The 15,918-nt window shown below is 54.1% G+C and overlaps 1 protein-coding gene across 1 annotated transcript; it reads left to right on the top strand.

The window, feature by feature from the left end:
* Positions 1 to 268: 268 nt before the first annotated feature.
* LOC125700936 (uncharacterized) lies at positions 269 to 14,790 on the top strand. The gene is made up of 14 exons (XM_048962254.1): positions 269 to 643; positions 1,361 to 2,452; positions 4,126 to 4,339; positions 5,563 to 5,720; positions 6,092 to 6,193; positions 7,076 to 7,273; positions 7,713 to 8,272; positions 8,936 to 9,194; positions 9,324 to 9,534; positions 10,249 to 10,391; positions 10,764 to 10,877; positions 12,078 to 12,281; positions 12,684 to 12,777; positions 13,426 to 14,790. The coding sequence occupies exons 2-14, from the start codon at positions 1,582 to 1,584 to the stop codon at positions 13,487 to 13,489; spliced, it is 3,192 nt and encodes a 1,063-aa protein (XP_048818211.1). The 5' UTR covers positions 269 to 643; positions 1,361 to 1,581; the 3' UTR covers positions 13,490 to 14,790.
* The last annotated feature ends 1,128 nt before the right edge of the window (positions 14,791 to 15,918 follow it).

The raw sequence follows: 15,918 nt of genomic DNA, 5'->3' as shown, positions 1-15,918 counted from the left end.
GAAACCCATGCTCTGCAGCGGGGCCAAACCAGTGGAGAGGTCGGCACAGGACCCAGCCCCACAGCAGGCCTGGGGGAGCAGGGCACCAGATCGGTGGGAGGAGGGTCAGGAAGCCCCTCACCAGGGAAGGGGAGCCCAGCGCCACCTGGGGGGCTGCAGGCCGGGCTGGGTGCTGGTAGGTGCATGGCACGGACGTGGCATCGGGGTACAAGGGCTCACGGAGGTCCCACGGGAACCCTGTGCCATGGCCACCAGTGTTGGCTGCGCGCAGCCACGCGGCACTGCCCGAGAGCCCTCCAAATCCTGGTTCCAACACTGAGCCGTGCGAGGAGCGACGCACAGAGCTCCGGTGGGGCTGCGAGTCCCATCGCGGAGAGGCAGGCGCACAGCAGACAAACATCCGTCCGTCTGTCCCTCGCCTTGGGAGAAGGAGCTCCTGGGACACGTATGTGGGGACACGGAGCTCGTGGGCGGCTGCCGCAGCTCTAAGGCGGGCTTTTTCCGCCGGGGCCGCGTGGGGAGACACCCGGGTTCAGATGGACACCGCCCGTCGGAGCCGCTCCGGGCCGCAGCGCAGCGCAGCCGCCCCGCCCCCCGGTGCTGCCCCGATGGCGGCGGTGGTGCGCCCGGGCAGCGAGCGGCGGTGAGTGCGGGGACGGCTCGGGGTTGTGCGGGGCTGTGCGGGGCCCCACGGCCTCATCTCTGTCCCTGTCACCCTGCGGTGGCCGCACCAGCATGGCTGCGAAGCGGGGACGAGGCAAAGCCGCCCCGCGGAGTTGAAGGGAGCTGCGTCGGCTCTGCTGCCCCGCAGGCTGTCCGTCCGGCTCCGCGTCGCTTGTTGCTTGCTGTGGTTTCTTGTGGCTTTCCTTCCGTCTGCGTGCAGCCCCGAGCCGGAGCTCCCCCTTCTTTCTCTGTTCTTTAAGTGAAATGGGGAGAGAACATGGAAATGGGGCACCTGTGGGAACGGGCTGAGGGGAGAGGCGAGTTCAGCTTCCATCTCTTTGGATGCTGGGAAGCACCGAGTCTGCCTGTGGGTGCTAACGGGGGGTTTGCAGAGACCCGTGCCTGGAGTGGGAAAAGAGACCACCGTCCCTAGTAAATTCCCATGGAGACAGCTATTAGCAGTGACATCAGTGTTAAAGCTCAGGGCTGTGAAGCCTGAGATGGCTTTGTCCCACTGCAGCCACTGCAGTGAATCTTGACAAACCTCTGAAGAAAGAGAAGGGAAAATTCGAGATGCCCACACATGCAGGGCTTTTAAACCATTAAATTGCACTGCTGTGTTTCTGTGTTTCCTAACTAGATTTTGTCTTTTCTTCCCCCTTCCCCTTCCCCTGCCCCCATCCCGTGCCTTTTTAAGGAGCTGAGCTGGGAAATCCTTGTTCAAACCATCCTCTTCTCAGTTGGATTTTTGTGGGACTGCTGCTTTGCTCACTCCCTGGAGAAGTGCCTCTTGCATCCAGAGGTCTCATCCTGGTGCCCTGCAGTGGCACAGCAGCAGTGTCCCTCTGTGCTGCTCCGGCTGTCAGAAGGACAGTTTTCTCCTCTAGGTCAGAACTGAAGCAAATCCCAGCTATCATCATGAGAGCTGTCTGGCTGGTTGGACTGATGGGGCTTATGTACATCTGGTTTCCCAGAGTTGCTGCCCAGAGTCCCATAAAAAGCCCCAGGGACCAGAAAACAGAGCACACCCTCTTGATCAATGAAATCAACGCTGACACCCCAGGAGAGGACACTTCTGAGTTTGTGGAGCTCTATCACACCAGTGGTCAAACAGCCCCTTTGGATGGCTACTACCTGGTTTTCTACAATGGCAATGGAAACCAAGCCTACAAAGTTCTGAACCTCCAAGGCAAGGCTACTAACAGCCGAGGGTTCTTCCTCGTTGGCTCCGCCTCTGTGAAGCCAGCAATAGTTATTCCTAAGAACACCATCCAGAATGGCCCTGACGCGATCGCTGTGTATTATGGAAAAGGGAGCTACAAGGAAGGCATGAGCGTCACAGGTAAAGGACTGGTGGATGCCTTGGTGCATAAGACGAAGAAGACAGACAGAGCGGATACGCTGCTAGGGGTGCTGACCCCCGGCAGAGATGCTTTGCTGGAGGACTCCACCTTCAGGTCTATGGACGAGTCAATCGAAAGGTGCCATGGGGCGGACGCTCAGTGGTTCTTCCAGGTGGCCGTGCCGACCCCAGGCACAGATAACCACTGCGTCCTCACTCCTCAGCTGAACGCATCTGCTGTCCTGATCAGTGAGGTCCACGTTGCCTCTTCTTTGGAAGATTCTGAGTTCATCGAGCTCCAGGGTCCCCACTCCACTGTGCTGAGGGACGTCGTCCTGGTGCTGATTGATGGTCAGACCAAAGACATTTATTTCACTATGGATGTTTATGGCAAGACTTCATTGGATGGGCTTCTCCTGATCGGCCCAGCACAAAGAGAAATCCCAGGTAAGGGCTGCACGTTGCTGGCTGCACGGAGCCGGGGGAGCTGTCTGCTGAGTCCGGGGTTGGAGGATGCTGTCTCTTTTTATGGTGGTTTGGCGTTGTGATGGATGAATGCGAGAATTCCAGCTCGGTACTTGGTGACAGATAAAAGAGCTAATGAAAGGAAAAGGAGCTGCGTAAAGCAAGTAAAATATTGGCAATTATTAAAAAAGAGAAAAAATTATTAAAAAAGAGAAAAAAAATGAGGAGATATCTCAGGCTGCTCAAAGAGGCTGTGATGCCCCGTGCATCCCTGGAGGTGTTCAAGGCTGGGTTGGATGGGGCCCTGGGCAGCCTGGACTGGTATGAAATGTGGAGGTTGGTGGCCCTGCATGTGGTGGGGGGTTGGAGATTCGTGATCCTTGAGATCCCTTCCAACCCTGGCCATTCTGTGATTCTGTGATTTGATACTACTGTGTAAATCCATTACTTTCTGGTATCTTGTATGGTGCAGTGTCTTGAACTCATAAAGGATATATTAGGATGGGAGAGATTCAGAGAAGGTCAGGAAGGATGGCCAGTGTGGGGCCCTGCTCAGAAGCAGAGGCTGTGCTCTCACCACACCGCCTGCCAGCACAGTTCCCACTCGTCCCTTCCCCTCAGTGCTCCCAGGCAACCAGAGGAGGAGGTGGAGGAAACGTCTCATTATTTTGGGTGCTCAAAAGGAGATGTTGCAGCTGGGGATGCTGACTCTGCAGATGCTTTGTGCAATTCTCTGACTCACCATTTGTGAGTCACGGCGTGTGTTCGTCACTCACAGATCTGGTTCCCACTTGCAATTCATGAAAGCTGAAGAACTGGGCCGTGTTGGAGTCAGCAGATGGGACAGTCCACAAAGCTGAGCAAAGCTCAGGCGAGTGCTGTGCAGGAAGGGGCAAGCTGCAGCAACTGAGGTGTGTCCTCATGATGGCAGCCCCACAATGTGTTGGTGCCCAACCATCACAGAGCTGCATCAGGGGAGGGTTGGAGGTTGGTAGGGAAGGGTGCTGCACCTTGCTGTGCTCAGCAGCTCTCACTGGCTGGCAGAGAAGTGGCTGGGGGAAAAGGGAACACTATGCACAGGGAAGGAAATAGGGAAACCCCACCAAACTGCAGCCTTAATTCTGTCTGCTGGTATTCTGGACTCTTGCTGAGTATGTGTATTCATGCAGAGAATGTGTGTTTGTGAATAACAAGGATTGTTAGTGAAATGCTAGAACAAAGTACTGCTATTTTAAAATATTTTTTGTGTATTGTCAGAATAACTGCTGCCGTAAATCTTAGTTCATTTTGCAGGCATCTTTTTTGAATTAAAAATGAGCATCTGCACCTGTTTTCCTGCTTCCCTGCTCCTGCCTGAAGCAGCTTCACCATCTGCAGCACCTGCAGAACAAGTGCTGCTCAGGATGCCCCTCTGCCCTCCTGCAGCCTGTGGAGCTGCTCATAAACAGGGAAATCTGGGCTATGAGAGTGGGAAATGTCAGGGAGCAGAAAGGTGTTGAGTATCCCACTTGTTTTCTGTGTTACTGTATCTGGAGCCATGCTATTTTCCTGTACAGGGGGAATTGCTCGTCCCTGGCTTGTGGGGCATGGTTTTTGGGGTGTCACTCTCATGTGTCTGACATGCTGTCCTTGTTCTTTTCCTTGCTGGTGTGCAGTGGACTTGGCATTCCCAGAGAACTCCACTCATCCTGTCCTCAGGGATGGCCCCAATGCCATTGCTCTCTACAGAGGCAACAGCAGCAGCTTTGCTCCAGGGAAAGCACTGACAGCTGGCCTGCTGGATGCTTTCGTCTATACGAGCACTGAGGGACCGAGCCCTGAGCTGCTGGACACCCTGACACCAGGCAGACCTGCCTATAGGAGCGTGAGGTGAGAGAGAGCTTGCTGTCACAGCATTCCTTGCTGCCTGGGGTCATCCCTGCCCACATCTTCAGCCCTCCTGAGAGCAGCACTGACTGCCAGGAGGTTGAGGCCACCTGGGAGGTCGGGGTGTGGGTACATCTGTCTCCAGTTGGGTCCCTGCTGCCCTGTGCAAATGAGAGCTGATGGCACCTTGGGTCATCTCACATCCCACCTGAGGTGGTGGGTTCTTGGCATCTCCACTCAGGCCCTTCTAGTACTTGAATGGAGCTTATGAACAGGAGGGGAATTGACTTCTTACACAGTCTCATAGTGACAGGACAAGGGGGAATGGCTTTAAACCAAAAGAGGGGCAAATTAGGTGAAATGTTAGGGGAAAATTCTTCACTCAGAGGGCAATGAGGTGCTGGCATAGGCTGTCCAGAGAGGTTGTGGATGCCCCATCCCTGGAGGCATTCAACCCAGGTTGGATGGGGCCCTGTGCAGTCTGATCTGGAGGTTGGCAGCCCTGTCCACAGCAGGGGGTTGGGACTAGATGAGGTCCCTTCCAACCTAATCCATTCTGTGATTCTGTTTGATTCTGTGATTTTCTGGGTGGGCATGAGAAAAGCCTGCCTGAGACTGCAGTAGTCAACTGTATCAGGAAAGAGTGTGGTCCACTCACTCCTGTGGCAGTCATCACTTAATCACAGCACATTCCTATTCCTTCCTTTGCACGTGTTCTTCCCACTTGTCAAATAAACCTGCACTTGTCCCATAAGGAGGTTATAGCCTTCCCCGAGGAGCTCTGTTCTATGCAGCTCCTCATAGTGGGGCTTCATCCTCTTTCCTTGGAGCTGAGCTCCTGCCTAATCATTTCACCCACAAGTGTTGCATTTCCAGTTTCCCTGTTGTACCCAACTGCCCTTCCCAGTGCTCGCAGCCTGAGCATGAGTGCCTCTATACTAACTTACTTGTGTTCAGATCAGGCAAAAAATGAGTTGCCAGAAGATAAAAGGAGGCCCATGCTCTTCTCTTTTTAAGGCTTAGGGATGTCTTGGGCACCTTTTTTAGACAAGGAGGTACTGATGAGGGTGGGATGACTCTCCAGACCCCAAGAAGGGAGAAGACTTTACTCTCTGGTGAGAATTTTCCCGCTCTGGTGCAGGCAGGTGTGAGTGGTGGGTGATGAGCAGACCGGTCTCTGGCTGGCAGGTTGTGTTCTGTCTCATTCTCACATCTGTATCTTTCAGGCACCAGCTTGGAGATGTGTCCATGAGCCAGTGCAACTGCTGCTCAGTGACTCGGGACTCCTTGTCCTATATCCTCAGCAGACCCACCCCTGGCAGATTCAATGATTGCCCCAGCAGACGCTTCAGTCAGACTGTTTCCTTCTGCCTTCGTGTAGCAGGTGGGTGTTGGTTACCTCTGCTTCTGTAGGCTGGACCTCCTGAGGAGCAGAGCATGTACTCCACGGCCAGGATATCTAGAATATCCACCCAGGGTTGTGCTGGGGTACACATAGGTACACCAAGGAAATGCAGTCAGGACGTCTGACTGTTCTCTGCTGCACTGTTATTTGTGGCCGCCCTTTCTGGGCTGAAACTCTCTACTATTCACTCCCACTCCCGGGGTGAAGTGGAGCCTTTTGGGCTTTCCAGGTGATGAATAGGAGCTGAGTTGCAGAATGTCCCAGGGACCCATGTCCCAGAATGAGCTGGAGCTGTGCCTGAGGCTGCAGTTAGCTTTTTGTTGGGTAACAGTTAGCTTTTTGTTTCCTAGAATGCCAGGAGTGGCTCCCAAAGTCAGAAGAGATCCTGGTGACTCTGGTGCAAGCCCTTGACAGATCCTGCAGTTGTGGAGTTTTTCCAGCCTACTTCAAAGGTGAGGCAGTAAGGAGTGGAGGAGCCTGAGTGCTGTCAGTGGTTACTGCTCATCTGCTTTTGATTTTTAGCCCTGGGTTTCCTTCTGGTTTGCATCCTCCTGGCTTGGATCTCAGCTAACTTGAACTCGGTTCTGATCATGAAAGTGCTGAGGGTTGGGCAGAGTGTGATGCTGTTCTGCATTGTGCTCCATCAGCTCTGGCAGCCAGCACACATCAGTGCTGGTTTGCAAACGTTGAGTGTTTGCTGTCAGACAGATTATAGAAACACAGAATCATAACTGTTGGAGAAGACCAATAAGATCATCCAGTCCGACCATCAACCCATCACCACCTTGCCCACTGAACATGTCCCAAAGTGCCACATCTACCTTTTTCTTGATGTGGCAACAGGGCCAACATCCCAGCTTGGAGACTAACTGTCCTTGTGATCCATATGGACTGAGCCAAGTTGCAGCAGAAGTGAGAGTGGACTTACTGGTCTGTTTTTCTGGTATCCCTGCTAGATTTCTGCACAAATGGGATGGGCACATGTGGATACATGAAGAAAACGGCGTGACTCTGCAGTGTGCATTGTCAGCAACAGCACTTTCAGCTCAGCATGTTTAGAAGCCCCAAAAAGATCATTCTATCTGCTGCTGGGATTGCAAGGCTTCCAAAAGAATGAGGATGTCTGTCAGTGAGCTGTGTCATCTGGTCCCAGACTCGAGCTGCAGGGTGGTACTGGTGGTACAGGCTGCCCCACCAAACCCTTCTCTTGTGTCTGTCTGACCAGGGGGCAGTGGTGGTAGACGAGGAGCGGATGAGCTTCGTGTCCCTTCCAGGTGAAAGTGCATCTTTAGAGATGTGGTGACACTGAAACAGACCTCTGCTTGCCTTGGCAGATCTAAAGGCAGCCTGCCAGGACCAGGGGCTTGTGTTCACCACCCTGCTCACTGCAAAGTCAGAAGCCCAGCTGAATAGCCTGCTGCTTGCCTTCCAGACCTTCCTGGAGAGCCCCAGGGCTGTGAGTTTTGACGAGAGGAATATCACAGCAGAAAGCTCCTGCTTCAAGGATATCCCTGCTCCAGACTTGACCCCAGGTACTGGTCATCATTCTTGTGTGTTGGGGAACACTGTGTTTGAGGATGAGCATGTGGGCCCAGCCCTCCCAGGTTCAGCTCCTTTATTTTACTGGTGTCCATATGCAGACAAGCTGTGAGAAGCTCTGGTTCCTCTGTGTGCAGGGGACACCAACATGAGCTGGTGCGCTGTGAGGGGCAGCTCCCGTCACCTGGGGGGCATCAGGTTCATGTAGGGCTGGCACAGCCTTGGCTCCTAATGGACATTGTAAAGGCCATTGGGAACCTCTGTGTGTTGGTACAAGAGGGGAAACGTGTGTGTTGGGGTGCTGGGCAAACATCCACAGTGTTCTGCTGAATTTGGTCATTCTCCAGCAAAGCAGTGTGCAAAGCTGTGTTCTTTGCAGTGTGGTGCCATGCACAGGGCCACGTTCTGTTCATGACATTTTTGCTTTCCTAGGTGCCCCATCAGCGATACCAAAAGGAACAGCAGAGCCCTCGAGACAAGCAGGCAAAGTACTCATCAATGAGGTGAACCCAGACAACCCAGGGGGAAGAGAAGACACGGAGTACATTGAACTCTTCTACACTGGACAAACATCCTTTGACCTCCAGGGATACTGGTTGGTCCTCTACAATGGCAAGACAGGACGGGCCTACCGGGTGCTGGAGCTGTCTGGACACCACACAGACAGTCTGGGTTTCTTCCTGGTGGGAAGCAGTGCTGTGCGCCCAGCACCCATGGTCAGGCTGCCCCCAAACACCATCCAGAATGGGGCGGACGCTGTGGCTCTCTACTACAGCAGCAGCACGCGCTACGTGCTGAACATGGCTGTGACTGCCAAGGGGCTGGTGGACGCCGTGGTGTACACATCCCGAGGGCCAGAGAAGGCAGAGCAGCTGCTCAAGGTGCTGGTGCCAGGGCAGGGCATCCTGTATGAAAATGACTCACACAGCACAGAGGATGAGTCCCTGAGCCGCTGCCACAGCCTGAGTGCTAGACAGCAGAGCAGCTTCCAGGTGGGTTGATGGCAGATGTCTGCTCTCCATCTGTAGGCACTGAGAAAGCAATGGTCGTGTTTCAGTGTGTCCCTGATTCCCACCAGGGAAAGTGGGGCATTCTGCTGAGCCATTCCACCTCCAGTGAGCTGCTGCTGCTCTCACCTGCCCTCACCTTTCTGACCCTCCTGTGTGCCTCCTGTTGGCCAGATAACAACCCCACATCCCATGCCTCAGAACCAGGAGATCCCTGGGGCAGCTCACATGTCAACAGTCCCAAAACCTGGGGGCCTGCTTCTGGGCAGCATTCTGGAGCCTTCAGTTACCCTGAGCCACCTCTTCAGCCCCACTTGCTTGGTGCCACTCTGTAATGCATGGCACAGCACTTCACATCCCTCAAATCCAGTTTCCCACATGCCGGTGCATGAAGGACCCTCTTTGATCACTGGCAGGATTCAATTTTAATTTGTTCCAGTTGTTCTTTTTTTTAATGTTGAGCATCAAATAGGCCCCGTGAGAGAATGCTGGCAGAGAGCATAAGTCAGATAAGGGAGGGCTGTACTGTTGCACTGCTAACGTCTGATGGGGTCAGGCCAGCACGGGGGAACGGGTGGGAGGCAGAATGGCTGTAGGCCTGTTGGGCCTGACATAAGCAGATGGCAGCAGCTCTTGTATGTCCTGCAGGTGACTGTGATGACACCGCTCAAGGAGAATGCCTGCAGCAGCCCCTCTGCACCATCCACAGCCACCATCCGCATCAGCGAGCTGGGCCTGGCGGGTGGTGGAACCGTCCACTTCATGGAGCTGGAAGGGCAGCCAGGGGCCAGCCTAGCTGGGCTCAGTCTGCTTGTCTTCACGGGCCAGGAGGGCAAAGTGCAACGCAGCATCACACTGAAAGGCAGCATTGGAGCATCAGGGCTGCTACTGCTGGGCAGTGAGCATGGTGAGGCAGGCAGTGGGCACCGTGTGGGCACCGTGGGGTGGGCACTGGGCACCATGAATCAGGCTGTGGGCACCATGGGGTGGGCCCACACTCAAGATGTTCACCCATTTATCCCACTGACATTCCCAGGTGGGATGGAGTTGGCATTTGAGGACATCTCTGCTGCTAGTGAAGGCATCAGTGCTATTGCTCTGTACAGCACCAGTTTGGTTCCTGGTGGCATGAAGGCAACATCAGAGAACCTAGTGGATGCTGTGGTGTTCACGTGCGGGCCGAGCACAGTGGGAGGACACCTGGACATCCTTGGCCCGCTGTATGCTGTGCCCTGCGGTTATGACAGGTGAGGCCACTTCTCTGGAAGATGTCCCTGGGCTCTTGGCTCCCAGAGCCTTGGCTGGCATGTCACCAAACTTGCTGCTTTGTCCTGTGCAGCCAGGTGTATTCACCAGCCTTGAGTTGGAAAGCAGATAGATGGGCAGTGTATTGCAATGGAAAATGCTTCTACTTCAGTGTAAGACAGCTCTTCCACTGCCAGGTGAATTTTGCTTAGCGAGAAATGGGGTTGAGACTTTCTCTTGGTAGGAGTGCTAGTAGAATTTCTGCTTTCCACAAAATCAGCTCTTTTAGTTAAAACTGTCCTCTGCAAGTCCTCTGCTCCACTGTCACAGTGGCTCGGATAGAGGTTCTGTGTTGGCAGCCTGCCCCTGGGAGCACACGTGAACCAGGAGCAGCCATAGGAGCACCCTTTTCTCAGAAAATCAAAGTCTCCAGCTTCTGGCTGGCTGAAAAATTGTACTGAAAGACCTCCTCCAGAAACCAGTCTCCTTGAATAGGTTTACTATGACCAAGCCCCAGTGCAGTCCAGCTGATGGGGTCAGCTGCTCCCATCTGTCACAGCCCTGTAAAGGCTGATTTCAGCTCCAGCAAACTGTCTGTCATCCCTGGCAGTGCAGGGATTGGGAGCACTGAGGGGGTGTCTGGTTGGAGCCTCAAAGACAGATAAATGTCTTTGATGATGGCATTGATGTGCTTACACTCCTCTTCTGGTGGACAGGTCGGTGTCCTTGAGCCGCTGCCCCTCCAGTGATGCCAGCACAGAGCTGCAGTTTGCCATCTCGGAGCCTACCCCCGGTCTGCAGAACAGCTGTCCTCAGGGCACCTTTGCCGTGGGTCTGGACCTGTGCTTCCTGATACCCAGTAAGCAGAGCTGTGTGCCCCCACCAGCATGTGGAAGCAGTGTGGTGCAGGCCACGGCTGCCTGTGGGAGGTGAGGGGCTGGCAGGAAACCTTCCCTGCACTGTTGATGTGATGGAAAACATACCACTGTCCCAAGTCGGCACTCTTGCTCGTGGTTTTGGTGCACGCTTGTGTGAAAGTGGCTGCATGTTTCATTTGAGACACCTGCAGGCTGCAGCTCCCGCTCGAGGTCCCACCGAATTGTATCCATGCCTGCTGAGCTTCGCTCCTGAGCTCAGGCAGGAAGCTGAGTATTTAGCATCGGGAGTGCGATGGGGATGCCATCACTGGGGCTGAGCTGCACTCAAGAGGCGACCACTTCTCTTCCCACAGATTGCTCTGTGTGGATCCTGAACCATGAGAGGATGCTGGAAAGCTTGAGGAAGGCCTTGGTGAGCTCTCTGGAGGAGAAATGCTCCTGTGGTGTCTCTGAGCTCTACCTGCAAGGTTGGTGCTCCTCTCCATCTCCCTGGTTTGCACCGTGCCCCCCTCAGCCACTGCACTGGGCACCAAAGGGAGGGCTGTGTTCCCATTACTCTGGAGGTCCAGGAGGGCTCATTGCCCAGCAGCCAGTCCCTTCTCAGCCCAACCTACGGGCTGCTCGTGCTGAGAGTCCACAGTGGGCTGCCTATAGGGGAAGGGCAGCCTAGAGGGACCAAGAAATGGGAGTTTCCAGGTTAACCAAAGCATCTCGAAGCCACACATTCTTCTGTAAGTCACGTCCAAGGGCCAGTTCTAAAGGCAGAATTCATCCAGTATGTCATGGGATGGTGGAGATGGGCCTCATTGCCCCTTACACGGGTGTCACACACTTTCTGAAATGGTCCTTGTCCCTTGTGCAGGGCTTCTGAGCCAGACAGCCTGGGGTGACAGTTCTGATCTCCCCACTGAGTTGGTCATGTTGGTTATGATTTAGGACAGCTGCCTCAGAAGGGCTTTGTGAAGGGTGCCCTCAGGTGTCTGTGAGACAAACCGAATATCCTAAACCCGCAAAGTTTAGGATAGTTCTCAACCCTTTCTCAGCCAGGCTCCTATGCTTATTTGAAGTACCTGGAGCAAAAAGTCACTTCTGGAAGTTTTAGAGCTCTTCCTCTTCTCGAGGTTATGAAGAAATATTTTTTATTTATTGGCTGAGCTTGAAGGAAATGAGGGCTCTGCAGTCATGCTGGCTGTCAGTCCTCCCCTGCTCTAACACTATCTGATTTCTATCAGGTTTGATGGGGCCCTGGGCAATCTGATCTGGTGCTTAGTCTAGTGGTTAGCAACCCTGCCTGTGGCAGGGGATTTGGAACTTGATCCTTGGGATCCCTTCCAACCCAAGCCATTCCATGATTCTATGATTCTATGAACACATCTTTGTTCCTTTGAGCAGTTTCAGACAGTTCTGACCAGTGGGTAAAGATCATAATTTATGAAGCAGAGTTCGAAGGACTTTACTGGATTCAGAGGACACTCCCAGCCCATTTTGTTGCTGAAAAAAGAAAAGCCAGAGCACGTGCTCAGGTTGCTTGTTATGAAGTGCGGTGCCCTACAGAAGGTGGTGAAGAGAGCATGGGGGGAGGAGGTGGTTCCTGGAGCAGGAGCAAGGTGTTGCCATGCAGCAGGTGGGCTCCCCCCTGCTCAAGGCATGCCGGTGCTTCTCTGCAGAGCTGAACCTGACGTGTGTAGACTCTGTGGTGAAGATCTCAGGTCGGATGCATGTTCCACTGCCAGAGCAGCAGCAGCCCGTGGAGAGCTGGCGCAAGGACCTCCTGGCCAGTCCCCACCGCTTCTCTGTGGATGGAAGAGAGTTGGAAACCAGCCCCGAGTGTATGGCCCAAAGAAGAACGCCAGTGTCATCGCAAAGCAGTTGTGAGTGGGAGCAGAGCTGGGCATGGGGATCAGCACCAGAAGGGCTGGGCTCGCACATCTGGTGCTGCTGCTTACACAAAGCTGTCTTCTGGCACTGATGGGTGATGGGGAGTGGGGTAACGATGGCTGGCTGCTTCACTGTAAGGGGTGATAGGGCAGTCACCTTGCCATCTTGGTGCCCCTGGAAGTCTGGGTGCCTGCATCTGCCTGTGGGCCTGGGGTAGCCCCATTCAAGAAGCCCCAGTGCTGGCTGCTTGAAGCCAGCCAGAGCTAGAGTTCCACAGGGTGTTTGCAGGCAGGTGGAAGAGGAGTGAGATGGGGGCTGAAGACGGCCCCCTCGTGGCACACCGTGCTGGGCAGGGTCCTGACTGCAACACCCCATCTCTGCCTTCACACCCCCAGCCTCCCTCCACAGCTGGGAGATCGCCCTGTTTGTCGTGGGAGCTCTGCTGCTCGTGCTCTTGCTGGTGGGCCTGGCGTTGCACTTCATCAAAAGGTGAGAAACTGATCCTAAGGTAACCACTGATAAAACCATGGGTGGAAGGGCTGCTCCTTGGAGTGAGCTGGAAGCGACGGATGGTTGAGGATAGGCTTGAGAGGAGACAGCTTCCACGTTACAGCACCGCTTTAAACAATTACTGGATGGCCCTAGCGTTGCTAGCAGGCTGCTTAACGTTCCAGTGGTCAAAAGCAGTGTTGGTGGGTGGGTTATTTAACCAACTCAGGTGATGAAGATTCCGTGATCTTCTTTTATCATAGGCTAGGGTGCTGCTATGCAAGTGCGAGAAGAGAGGAAAGTTATTAAATCACGTTTGAGGAATGGAAAACTCAGGAAGTATTTTACAAGGGAGTGTGAAAAATACTGCCAGGTCTAGAGAGTCTTTTCCAGAAATCAAGGCAGCTTAAAGCCAATCTACTTGTGTAGGTGTTCTGCCTGTTTTTCCCCACAATGCTAACAGGCACCATGGTAAACTCAGTGATTGAAGACTGGTCATCCAGCCTCTTCATTTTAAGTGCAAAGCTGAGATGAAGAGTGAGAGCCTGGTGCCCAGACACAGGAGGGGAGATGGAACAATCATTCCCTGCTTTCTGCCGAAGAATGGAGTAACTGATCTTTCGTTTTACTTTGTCCATTGCTTTTCAGACGTTTCCAAAATTACACCAACATTGAATTGAATGATTGCACTGAGATGGCAGCAGACTTCTAATGCTCCCAGGTACACCTACAGTGGCACAGCCACCACCACCAAGGCCGGGCTTGTGTCTGCAGGTGGCAGACAAGCTGTCCAGCTCCCTCTTCCTCCAGGACCTGCAAAACCCCATGTGTATATATGCATATGTGGGTACATACACAGGTGTATACACACACACACATACGTACACAACATGCCTGAACTATTTTTACACTTCTAATTTTTTACCTCAAACTAAAGGAGTTGAAAGAAACAAACAGATTTTGTGCTGTGATGACCAGAAGGAAACCTCCTTGGCTCATGCACAGCCCTACAGCAGTGAAAGTCTTTCAGCCTCCCCTGATCCCCTCTTGTCCAGGCAAGGGAGTTCAGAGCATCATACCTCTGAAACCTCTGCTGCAGCAGTTCTGTAGCACCAACAGCTGGGGTCACCAGACTTTCTCTGCAGATAATCCATGTAGCCTTTAGGCAGCTGCCACAGACTCTGAGGCATTAGCTTCATGACTTTGTCCTCCTGTGGTGCCAGCTCACCCTGCTGTCAATGCAGCCATGCTGGAACACCCTGCCTTCACGAAAGGTCAGAGGAGCTCCATCCTGAACTGGCACTATGGGTGAGGGCTTAGCCGTGCTGCTGAATGGATGCAGGGCTGGTTGGTCGGCACAGCATCGTGGTTCATGTGGAGCTGAGCTGCTGCAGCATCATCAGCATTTCCTGCTGGAGCCGCTGCTGACATTCCTGCTGGTGCTCCAGGTGGCACTGCCTCTTCAGCTCTGTGTGCAGTGCCTGCCTCAGCTCCTGGGTCTCCGTGTGTACAGCATCCAGCTTCTCAGCAATGGCATGGGAGTCAGGAGCAGCAAGAAGTGCTGCTCCACCTCAAGAGGGGTCGTAATTTCTAGGGCTTGTGGGATTGGGCAGGGCAGTCTGAGTGCTGGCATCTTTGACCTGAAACAGCAGGAGGCATGAGAGAAGTGAAAAATCACCAGCTGCTCCTTCAGTGAGGTCTGGCACTTTCTTCCCCCATGCTTCTCCCAGCCTGGTCTGGACCAAGATACAGCAGGGCACCACGCAGGACTACTCCTGTAGGCACCACAGTGCCTGCTCCAGCTGGAGCTGACTGCTCCTCTGGAACCTGCTTTGTCACCCAGCATCCTGCCTTTTCTGCTGAAGAGCCCTGTCTAGAAGCATTGTCTTTACCACCAGGGGTGGGCTCCTGGCAGGGAGCACAACCAGCCTCACCAAGATGGGTGGCATCTCTATGGGGGCAGCTGTGGTCCCTAGTGTCAGCAGCTCTGTGGAGCCGTGGGGGCATTGTCACCTGCAAGGGGCAGAAGAGAAATGCCTCAATAGGCGATCCCATCCCCAAACTTCCTAGAGGAGAGGAGCATGGAGCCCTCGCCCTGCAGGACTGGGTGGGGACCCAGCTGTACTCCTCCCAGGGGGCCATCCTGCAGGTGAGCCCTCACCACCCTGGCAGAGCGAGGTCATGCTGACAATCTGAATATCCTCCTTGCTGTGCTGGCTGATGGCAGGAGTTGTGCTGGGCAGTGCACGGAGCTGTGTGCCCAGTATCTGGGGTTGCTCAGCCACGTGTCTCTGCTCCATGGACCAGGGCTGTTCTGCACCTCAGTCAGCTACTGCTGTCTCTGGCTCCATGCTATTCTGCTTGATGAAGCGGTGGACAGCCTGTGGTATCACCTGGATGCCATCCAGCTCAAGAACATTCTTGATCTTGCAGAAGCTCATCCCAGCCCTATGCAGTCCTACAGTCTTCTTGGTGTAGTATCCAGGCATCCCATCACTCTCAGCACCTATACCTAGCTGGTGCCGCCGCTCAACCCCACAGCACAGAGCAGAGCAGGGACACAGTGACAACCAGACATCACCATGCAGTGCTAGGGCACTGTTAGCACTCTGCTACCAGGCTGGTGGCTATGGAGCCGTGTGATGACACAGGGCCCAGACACAGGGAACGAGGAGGGGGCTCTGGCTGGCAGAAAAACTTCTTTGCTCATATGCTCTGTAGGGTCCCACCTGATGCCCCAGTCCCACAAGGGCATGGAGGATACTAACGGGCTTTGCTCTGCCCGATGTGAGCAGTGCATCAGAGAAGGGTGGGGAAGAAAGCAGAAGAAGAGCAGGTTCGGGAGGGTGTGCATCTCTCCTGACAGACAGATGGGTTGTTGGAGGACTAGGGTGAGTAATAAACAGGGTAACTCCAAATCCACTCACAAAGCCATTCTGAGGTCTGTTATCACTCCCTGTTGTTATGACCTCCTCGGATGGCTGTGGCTGACCAGGGCAGCCCCCTTGTTTCAGACACAGCCGGAGTATCAGGGTTGTGCCAGCTCTGCGGCAGTGATGTGTGAGTGCTGCTCCTCATTGGTGGTGTGCCACCGCACTCAGACCCATGGCTGCTCAGGTCTGCAAGTGGCCATGGTGCAGC

This window comes from Lagopus muta, chromosome 15 (genome assembly GCF_023343835.1).
Source record: "Lagopus muta isolate bLagMut1 chromosome 15, bLagMut1 primary, whole genome shotgun sequence".
Taxonomy (NCBI): domain Eukaryota; kingdom Metazoa; phylum Chordata; class Aves; order Galliformes; family Phasianidae; genus Lagopus; species Lagopus muta.
This window is presented reverse-complemented; position numbering and strand designations above follow the sequence as displayed.

Coding starts and splice junctions, on each gene's coding strand:
- LOC125700936 (XM_048962254.1), top strand. CDS start 1,582: ATGAGAGCTGTCTGGCTGGTTGGACTGATGGGGCTTATGTACATCTGG. Junction 5,721..6,091: donor CTTCTGCCTTCGTGTAGCAG/GTGGGTGTTGGT, acceptor TTTGTTTCCTAG/AATGCCAGGAGTGGCTCCCA. Junction 9,535..10,248: donor GTGCCCTGCGGTTATGACAG/GTGAGGCCACTT, acceptor TCTGGTGGACAG/GTCGGTGTCCTTGAGCCGCT.